Below are 9,081 nucleotides of genomic sequence, written 5' to 3' on the forward strand. Positions count from 1 at the left end.
TGTAAAAATGCCTTTTAGTTGCTTAATTTAAACTTTGTACAGTTTTGTAAGGAAATTGACTCATTTGTTACATTAATGAATGAACATTAAAAAGGAAAATTATTATTATTTTATTGCTTCCAGACCAATTTGTTTTTTCACATTATTAACAACGAAAAGTGGAAACAGCTACTCTCAAAACTCAGAAACCAAAAAGATGCACTTTATCTGCACCAACAATGACGATGTTCTACAAATCATAATTACTGAATATTCGATTTGTACACAGATTGATCTTTTTAAAATATATATATATATATTGTACATAATTGGACGAGCAGTTCCACAGAGAATCATTATCATGACACATGAAAAAAGCATGTTGATATACAGTCTCCTCACACAGGTCAGGAAAGTCCAAAATCCCCTTCCTACCACTACACGGTCACCAGTGTCCTGTTAACGTAAATACACGAGCATGAATACTCGCCATCGTCACATCCCAGGGTGGCATAAACTCAACTGTCTGGGGTTCACGCTGCGCTCTGCACGAGCATGAGGTTCCTCTTGTAGCACTCGAGGCTGCAGAGAGCAACTCCGGTCTTTGAGCACGAGTACTTCTTGAGGTTTGTGCACCCGCTCACTCCACAGTTCAATGGGGCTGGAGGAGGAGGGCAGGGAGGCGCCGGGGTAGGAGCGGGGACCCCTGCTGGGAAGGAGATGGCCATTCCCTGGACAGAATCGCTGTACCGAACCATGGGGCACTGGCTCTGCTTGGACTTCTTCTCCTTCATGCTTTTGATCTTGGCCTTGCTGGTTTTCGTCAGTCTCTCTATTGTCTGGTTCTTGTTCTCCTCTGCCTTCTTGGCGGCCTGCAGGCGTCTCTTTCGGGCACGCTCCTCCCGCTTCTGCATCATCTCAGCGGTCATCTCTTTCTCCTTGTAGCCCATGGGGAGCTCCAGGAGAGGCTGACTCTGCTGCTTGTGTAGCAGAGCTTTCTGAGGGGGAGAGACAAGGAAAGAAAAACATGTTTTAAGCTACTTTTTAAAAAAAAAAGAAAAAAAGTTTTACCCCTGATTTCAAATGCTGGAAGACCTTTCATATTAAAGTCAGGCACAGGTGAAAATGTTCTCCACAACACTGACAGCTGCTTCTTACCTGTCTGGCAGTGAGCAAAGACTCATCGATCTCCTTCTTCAGCTCTCCGTTGTCATCGAGCTCTCCTTTCTCCAGAGCGTCCAGCCACCGCTCCTCCTCGTCCACGGGCCCGCCCAGCATGGAATCTGAGTCCATATCCGGCAGAGGGGATGTGGCCAGGTTGCTGTCTTCATCTGGTACAAAACAATCAAGATAAACACAGTCTTTGTTGCAAGGCTAAAATAAAATCAAGATCAAGCTCTGTTGTGCTATTCTGTACCATCAGCAGATTCTCAGACATCACTGTTTGTTTCAGCTCTGAAGTTGGAGTCATGTAGGGATGCAGGCAGATTATACTTATTAATGTGTGGAGTATTTCTTTCAAACCACAGTTTATAAACTGGGTTGTAAATATCACAGGATGTTGTCCAGGTGATTAAAAAAATATTCAGTTCATGACCAGATTAGACAAAAGCAGTAAGTATTTGGGAATAAGAAAATATCTGGCAACAAACAGCACAAATGTTTTAATCGTTGGCAAAGGAACCATTTCTAACATAAAAATAGTATGTCAAAGACGTGTGTGACAAACACATGCAGAAAAAACCAACAAAACTGCCAGAAAAAAACAAAAAAAACAAAACCAGGTTTTTTTTTAAAGTATGCAACAAAGCTTTTACAAGAGCTTAGATCTCAGGAGGTTGGCAGAAACTTGAAACTAAACAGCAGGAACTAGTAATCATTTCTTTCAAATATGACTTCCTTCATGGTTTCATCCATGAAGTGTCAACAGTCCCGATCAAGCTGAGGTCATCCCTCCTCCTATATTAGAATTGAGTCCACTTGTTTTGCTAACTCACCGAGCCAGGCTCGATACTGCTCCAAAGGAACAGAGGGCTCGTCATCATCATCTTCATCGTCGTCATCATCGTCATCATCAACGTTGTTGTCAATGATCATTAAAGGTGAGGGTGGACGAGCCACACCGGGATGGACGGTGAAAGTGGGAACACTGGAGAGCACAATGTCCTGTTAACTGACTGATCAAACTGATTCATGAACAGTTATCGATACTGAAATCTGGCTCAAACGTCTCACCTCTTGGTTCCCAGCGTCTGTCCTCCCAGTTTGATCTTCAGTCGGAGCTGCGGCGGAGGCCGAGGCACCACTACAGGCTCAGGCTCTGGCACCTCGGGGAAGCTGTGGTGCTTCTTCTTGTGCTTCTTGTGTTTTTTGTGTTTCCGCTTGTGAGCGCTGTGCAGGCTGGAGCCGCCTTCACCTGCAGAGAACGGGACAAAGCACAGATTAATACAAAGACCGTCAGTGAGTTAGCTGCTCATCCAGCTCATGGTACATCACAGTTCACAATTTAGAACTTTTAAATGGTTAATTGAGCACAGTTTAGGTTAAGACCCAATGATAAGACAATCACTGTGTGCAAGTTTGATTAAATTCTGATCAAATCTGTAGGAGGAGAACTGTGGAAGAACAGACACCTCGCCACAGTGTAAGGGCAGCGGTCCATCAGCTCGATGAGCTAAAACGCAAAATGATTTCTTTTCAAATAAAATGTTTACATCCACATCCATTCATCTTCTGCTTATCAAATTCAGATTCACAGAGCCAGACGGTTTTTCTAATTTGTTTTCTACAGAATTGAACCAGAAATCAAAAGGTCAAGAATCAGAACTCCAAGTTGGTTTTAATATAAACAATCCACATGTTTGGATCTAGTTGTGTCATTTATATCCCCCTTTGAGTCAGGTAAACAAAGAAACTCATTACAAGAGATAACTGTTTCCAAGTCTTTCAGCTTTCCATCACAACATATACCAACATGTATTTAACATAGGAATAATGGCTCGAAAGGAGCCAGCTGAGGTGGTTCGGGCATCTGACAAGGATGCCCCCTGGGCGCCTCCTGGGTGAGGTGTTCCAGGCATGTCCCACCGGGAGGAGGCCCCAGGGCAGACCCAGGACACACTGGAGAGATTATATCTCTCGGCTGGCCTGGGAACGCCTTGGTATTCCCCCGGATAAGCTGGAGGAGGTGGCTGGGGAGAGGGAGGGCTGGGCCTCTTTGCTTAGGCTGCTGCCCCCGCAACCCGGCCCCGGACAAAGCGGATGAAGATGGATGGAATAATGTGACACAAGTAAAATAACCTGCATTGGAAACATCAACCTCATTAAAAAGCAAACAAACAAACAAATACCTTTCTATTCTCGGCTTCTGATTATTTTTCTTGTTTTATTTGTGTGTGTTCTTTTAAAAACCACGTAATTTTTTAATTACTTACTTACATTAATTACATCACTTTGTTCAGTGATGGCTGCCTTTTAAAAGGTCTAATAAACAGACTCGGTTTGAACCCTATAACAATAAAATTACAAATGAATCAGCTCAGAGTAAAAACAATATGATTTCACCTTTTTTTTTTTTAAATACATTCGGCAAAAAAGTATTTCATTCTAGTTTGCCATTTTTAATAGAGTGGCCGCTCCTACAGAGGTCACTGAAGCAGATAATCTGCCTATATGTATTCCTATCATCCTCCTCTGTCACACCATGACCATCACTGCCATGAACCTGCTTTGTGGTCTTCCCCTCCTGTCTGGAAGCTCCATCTCTCCTTTGTCCAGTATATCCACTACGCCTCTTCTGTACATAGCCACACCATCTCAGCTTTGCCTCTCTCCCTTTCTGCTTGGCCTGAGTTGTCCCTCTGTTACATTCATTTCTATTCTTGTCTATTGTGGTCACTCCCACTGAAAATCTTAACATCTCCAGCTCAACCACCTGTCTTTGTCAGTGCCACCGTCTCGAAATCACACAATATTTGTTGTGTGTAGTTTATGTGTTGTTGGGCTCACAACTGACCCACAGTCTGAATGCTGGCAGATTAAAAAAACAAAAAAAACAAACAACAACGAAAAGACCTTTTCTACTGCTGTAAGAAACTCTTTAAATCTACAAAGTAAACTGTGAAGGGACATGTTTTGTCCCAACTTGGAGGTTTCTCCTATAAACATTTGTTTAAGATGCATTTCAAAATATCAGCCAAACTTCCTGTTTGTTATCCCCCCCCAAACTATCAACACACACAGCCTCCATTTACTGCTAAAAACGGAGGCCAGCCACTACAAAAGGCCCACGTTAAGCTTTATATGAGGATGGGATATTCCAAGAGATCACCCCTGGTTTAGATGCGCTTATGTTTTGTTTTGTTTTATGGATATGTTTAATCAGCTTTTTGCAGGCTGTGGTTTTAAGCAGACAAACTGGAGACTTTAAGCACAAGGAAAGAATATACGAAAACGTGCGACTGCAACAGTACAAGCTTTCTCAAATACTCACCGAGAAATCTGGGGTGAATCATGTCTTTCCTTTTTCCCATTGAAACGACGAAACAAAAGCAGCTTACATAGCAGCAGAAACCTCACGGTAAACAAACATTAAAGCTTAAACACTGAGCGGCCTCATTCAGCCTCCTCTGCTAGCATCAAACAACTGCTAATATAGTCAAAAGGCTCGAAATAATGATAAAAAACGAATTACCAATAAACTTTGGAGAAGAAACGCTACACAAAACATTAACTAACTCACTTTAGATATTAACTAAGCGAGATTACGCTACATTTTCTCACTCCATGTTGAACAACACGGAAGTTCCGCTTCTTCGTCGTTTTCCTGCTGTTTCCGCTTTCCCGCGCTTCACTGCACCCTAGCGGGGACCAGAGGAATAAACATTCACCAGAGACTGCTGCACAACGTCTCGTTCAGGCTTTGCATCTGTGAAATGTCGAGCAGCCGATATTTTCTTTAACGTGAAATAATTTCTAACGCTTTGTGACACAGACTCGTACAACAGAAAATGCAGACATTTCTGCCCGGTAAGCAGGCAGGCGTTAATATTTTTCTTTGTAGTACATCTCGGGTAATGTAGTTCAAGAAGCGGTCACCGGCGCTAACCACCACAGAAAGTCGCCACGCATCTAGAAATACACTGACCAGAAGCCCCCGCGCCGATTCTGCCACACGCGCAAGGTCAGTTACACTGCAGAGTGTGGTAGAGCAAATGTCATAACTACAGTTAAAATAATTGTTTACACCTATGATATGTTTAGTCCTGTGTTCACTGTAGCCTCCCATAGTGTGTGTCCGTGTTAGCTCACCTTATAGCTGTTTCGGGTTTATATATCTATATATAGATATATAGATATAGATATGAATCTGCTTTTACGTTACATACCAAAAAAAGGTAACACATTTCTACCATAGCCGCTGGCTCAGTTAAGAGCTACAGTTACAGATTAACTTACAGAAACAGCGTAAATGCTTCACTGAAAGCCTGTGGAAGGAGGTGTAAGCTTAATGGGCAGATAACCCCGCTGTGTGAGGAGAGGCAGCTGATATTTTTCACCTTGTAATTTGACAGGAAACATGAATTACGCTCGGTTTCTGACAGCTGTCAGTGCAGCGAGAAAGCCTTCCCCCATCAGGATGCTGAGTGAGTACTTTTCATTGATTAATACACTTGTGTCCGGTTGTACAGCGAGACTAATGCACCCATTACAATAGCCAGTTTGACACGAAATGGTAAAAACGGGTGTTCCTAATCACCTTAAGGCCCTGTAGCTAATGTGGAATAGAGCCTATGATGTCACTGGTAGCACCCGTGTTTGGTGTTTACCTCTCTTTCGTGTGAGTTATGTCTGTGTGAGAATGCAAAAAAACAGCAAGTCTTCTGAGTTTTTTTCAGTTTTTCCTTGTCTGCTGTGGTTTTTATTTAACTACAACAAAAATGACCAATTAAACCGGTGATCTTTCTAACCGCAAGGTTCATATTTTCCATGCCATCTCTATTTGCTCCACCGGAAACAGATGAAATAAACAGAACACATTAAAACACGAGTTTTATTTAGTTTATATGGTTAAAAAAAAACGTCAGAGGCATATAAATGATGACACTGGACGCAGCGTGTTCGGGTGATGTTTTCCAACTTTACTCGTAACCCCGGAAGCTCCCCCCACACACAGCCTTGTGGGAACAGTAGTCTACCGCTACACCTCCTCCTTTTAGCTAAAGACATACTTCATAACGTCTCAAACAGCTCACTAGAACAGAAATGGGGAACATCATGAAACGTGGAAATTATACACATCCCTCATTTGTTCACTTACATTTAAACAAAACACATTATTGTAAACATCTCTGACAGCTTAACCCAGCTTTGAATAGGGCATGAATGGATAACTTCAGAGAATTACACATCCAGTCTTTCAGGAGGTCTCACCACTCGACCAGATCTGGTAATAGTCCCTGTTGGTCTGAGGTGGCTCCTATTTCTCCTCAGAAAACCCCTGTCTGTCTCTACCACATAGGATCTGGGAGCACTGGCAGGTCCAACTACTGCTCCGGTAGTTCCTTCAGTGGTAATCCACACTTTCTGTCCTGACGATAGTTCCGGAAGCGGTCTGACTCTATGTCTGCGGTTGTAGTGTTTTGCCTGCTCACGCCTCCCCTCCTCATCTTTTTTGCGAAAAGCCTGTAGGTCAGGCCACTTTGGCACCAGCTTTGCCACAGCTTGTGGCAGCGTGGTCCGCAGGTGTCTCCCCATAAGCAACTGCGCCGGCGAGAGCCCATGTTCCAGTGGGGTGGCCCTGTACGCTAGCAGTGCTCTGGTGTAGTCACAGTCCTTTTTCCACAAGTCTTTAATGGTACGAACAGCGCGTTCTGCCTCCCCGTTGGCTTGGGGGTACCTAGGGCTGCTCGTTTCATGTGTGAACTGGTACTCTTTGGCAAAGTGCTTGAACTGTTCTGATGAAAATTGCGGCCCGTTATCCGATACCACAGTCTCGGCAACACCATGTCTTGCAAAGGCTTCTTTTACAGCATTAATAGTGACCTCTGCAGTTGTGTGTCTCAGTTCAGCTATCTCAATGTACCTTGAGAAAAAATCAATAATCAGCAGGAAGTGTTTCTTTGACCACTCGAACAGATCCATGCCGACTTTTTGCCATGGGCGGTCGGGAACAGGAGTTGCCAGCATTGGTTCACGGCACTGTAACCTATGTTTTTGACATGTTTCGCACCTGTCTACCATTTGACGTATTTGGGTTGAGATTCCCGGCCAGCCTTTTATCTGTTGCTGGGAGATGGGAAACTACACCGTCCACGAAAACCTCCACCTCTTTTTCCAGCTGAAGATCCCCAGCAGAAGGAGGCCCTGCCAGCGGTGCTCGTGAGAGAGCATCAGCAGTGACGAGGTTCTTCCCTGGAACATGGACAATGGTGAAAGTAAAGCGCAGCAGCCTGAGGCGGAATCTCAGGATGCGTGGAGGCAGGTCGTCCAGGCCTCTTGTGCTCAGAAGAGGGACCAGGGGTTTGTGATCTGTGATTAGAGTGAACTGTAGGCCCATGAGGTAAGATGACAGTCGTTCACACGCCCACGTTACAGCGAGCGCCTCCTTTTCTATCTGCGCGTAGCGTTTCTCTGTGTCTGTGAGACCTCTTGAGATATATGTGACCGGTCGCCAGGAGTTGTCAGACTGTTTCTGAGTGAGAACAGCCCCGATACCGTATGGCGATGCATCTGCAGCGACTCGTGTATCTGCTGAGTTGGAGTACTGAGCGAGCACTTCTGGAGAGCTTAATATCCCTTTTAGTCTCCTAAACGCTGTTTCCTGTGGCTCCGCCCATATCCACTCGTTTCTGTCTTTTAGCAGTTCCTTTAATGGTGTGGTGATTGTGGCTAGTTGTGGCATAAACTTGGCAAGATAGTTGGCCATGCCCATGAGACGGCGCACATCTTCCACACTCTGAGGCTGCGGCAGCTGCTGGATTGCTGTTATCTTGTTGGGATCAGCCTCAATGCCTTTTGCTGACACTTTGTGTCCCACAAAGATTATTTGACTTTTAGCAAACTCACACTTCTCATTCAGAGTGAGACCCTCCTTCTGAAACATTTGGAGCACACAGTGCAACCTCTGGTCGTGCTCCTGCCTGTCTCTGCCATATACAAGCACATCATCGGCGTGACAAATCACCCCTTCAAAATCTTCCAGCATCTGTGACATTCGCCTTTGGAAATGTTCCGGCGCCGATGCAATGCCAAAAGGAAGGCGGTTGAACTGAAACCTTCCAAAAGGCGTGATGAAGGTAGTGAGTGGCCTTGACTCTGGCGTGAGCGGAATTTGCCAGAATCCAGACCAGGCGTCGAGCTTTGTGAACACTTTAGCATCTTTCTTCCATTCTGTGCAGCTCATTTCTCACTGCATCTCTGAGGGGAAGAGGAACACGTCGTGGGGCAGATAAGGCTATTGGTACAGCTCCTTGCTCTATCTCAATGTGATAAGGCTCCCTCAGCACGCCTAAACCTTTAAAAACGTCTGGGTATGCTGCCCTGAAATTTGTCACCAATTCCGTTACTGTGCTTACTCTGTACACAAGACCCAGAGCCTCACACGCTGGCCTGCTTAGCATTGGCTGTACTAGACCTGACACAAGGTAGACGTCTTGAGAAACACTGCGCCCTTTCACTGCTAGCTGTGCCTCGAAGCAGCCTTTAACATTGAGTGGGTTACTGCCCGGCCCTAGTAACTTCTTTCTGGGTCTCTGCAGCTTACCATCCCTGTCTGGACTGTACAAACCCTCTGGAATAGATGTAACATCCGCCCCTGTGTCAAGTTTAAAATATACATTTTCCCCATTTAACTTGACCTTTTGCACCCAGGGCTATGACCTCCCAGTCTCTACTTCACCCAAGAACACACAATCCTCGCTGTCTGTATCTTTCGGATTTTCTGTCACTTTGCATAGCGCTGTAGCTTCACTACTGCGACAGACCGCAGCAAAGTGCCCTTTTTTCTGACATTTTCGACACTGTACCTCTTTGGCTGGACATTCTTTCCATGAGTGTTTGTTCTTGCGACCACAGCGGCCACATTCCTTTCCGCTTTGCTTG

General features: G+C 44.9%; 2 protein-coding genes across 3 annotated transcripts in view; one reads left to right on the forward strand and one right to left on the reverse strand.

The window, feature by feature from the left end:
- Positions 1-86: 86 nt before the first annotated feature.
- ino80b (INO80 complex subunit B) lies at positions 87-9,036 on the reverse strand. Of its 2 annotated transcripts, none has more exons than XM_042215478.1 (5): positions 9,006-9,036; positions 2,215-2,395; positions 1,977-2,128; positions 1,138-1,310; positions 87-977 (listed from the first exon to the last, which is right to left on the reverse strand). In XM_042215478.1, the coding sequence occupies exons 1-5, from the start codon at positions 9,028-9,030 to the stop codon at positions 513-515; spliced, it is 996 nt and encodes a 331-aa protein (XP_042071412.1). In that variant the 5' UTR covers positions 9,031-9,036; the 3' UTR covers positions 87-512. The 2 variants fall into 2 exon arrangements, with proteins under 2 accessions (XP_042071412.1, XP_005950018.1); XM_005949956.2 differs by lacking the exon at positions 9,006-9,036 and adding an exon at positions 4,472-4,815.
- The window catches only part of aadat (aminoadipate aminotransferase), a 14,467-nt gene continuing 10,236 nt past the window's right edge, over positions 4,851-9,081 (forward strand). Inside the window, exons 1-2 of the mRNA XM_042215475.1 lie at positions 4,851-5,161; positions 5,553-5,624. Of these exons, the coding sequence (XP_042071409.1) occupies positions 5,558-5,624 (67 nt within the window). The 5' untranslated portion in view covers positions 4,851-5,161; positions 5,553-5,557. The remainder of the gene's footprint in view (positions 5,162-5,552; positions 5,625-9,081) is intronic.

Source organism: Haplochromis burtoni, unplaced genomic scaffold, assembly GCF_018398535.1.
Source record: "Haplochromis burtoni strain Fernald_Lab_line unplaced genomic scaffold, NCSU_Asbu1 Contig_734, whole genome shotgun sequence".
NCBI lineage: Eukaryota > Metazoa > Chordata > Actinopteri > Cichliformes > Cichlidae > Haplochromis > Haplochromis burtoni.

Excerpts from the sequence above, each read along its gene's own strand:
- ino80b (XM_005949956.2), bottom strand. The coding sequence starts at position 4,511 with ATGGGAAAAAGGAAAGACATGATTCACCCCAGATTTCTCG. Across the intron at positions 2,129-2,214 it reads CAGACGCTGGGAACCAAGAG|TGTTCCCACTTTCACCGTCC; the intron begins GTGAGACGTTTG and ends TGTGCTCTCCAG. Across the intron at positions 1,311-1,976 it reads GCAGTATCGAGCCTGGCTCG|ATGAAGACAGCAACCTGGCC; the intron begins GTGAGTTAGCAA and ends GTTTTGTACCAG.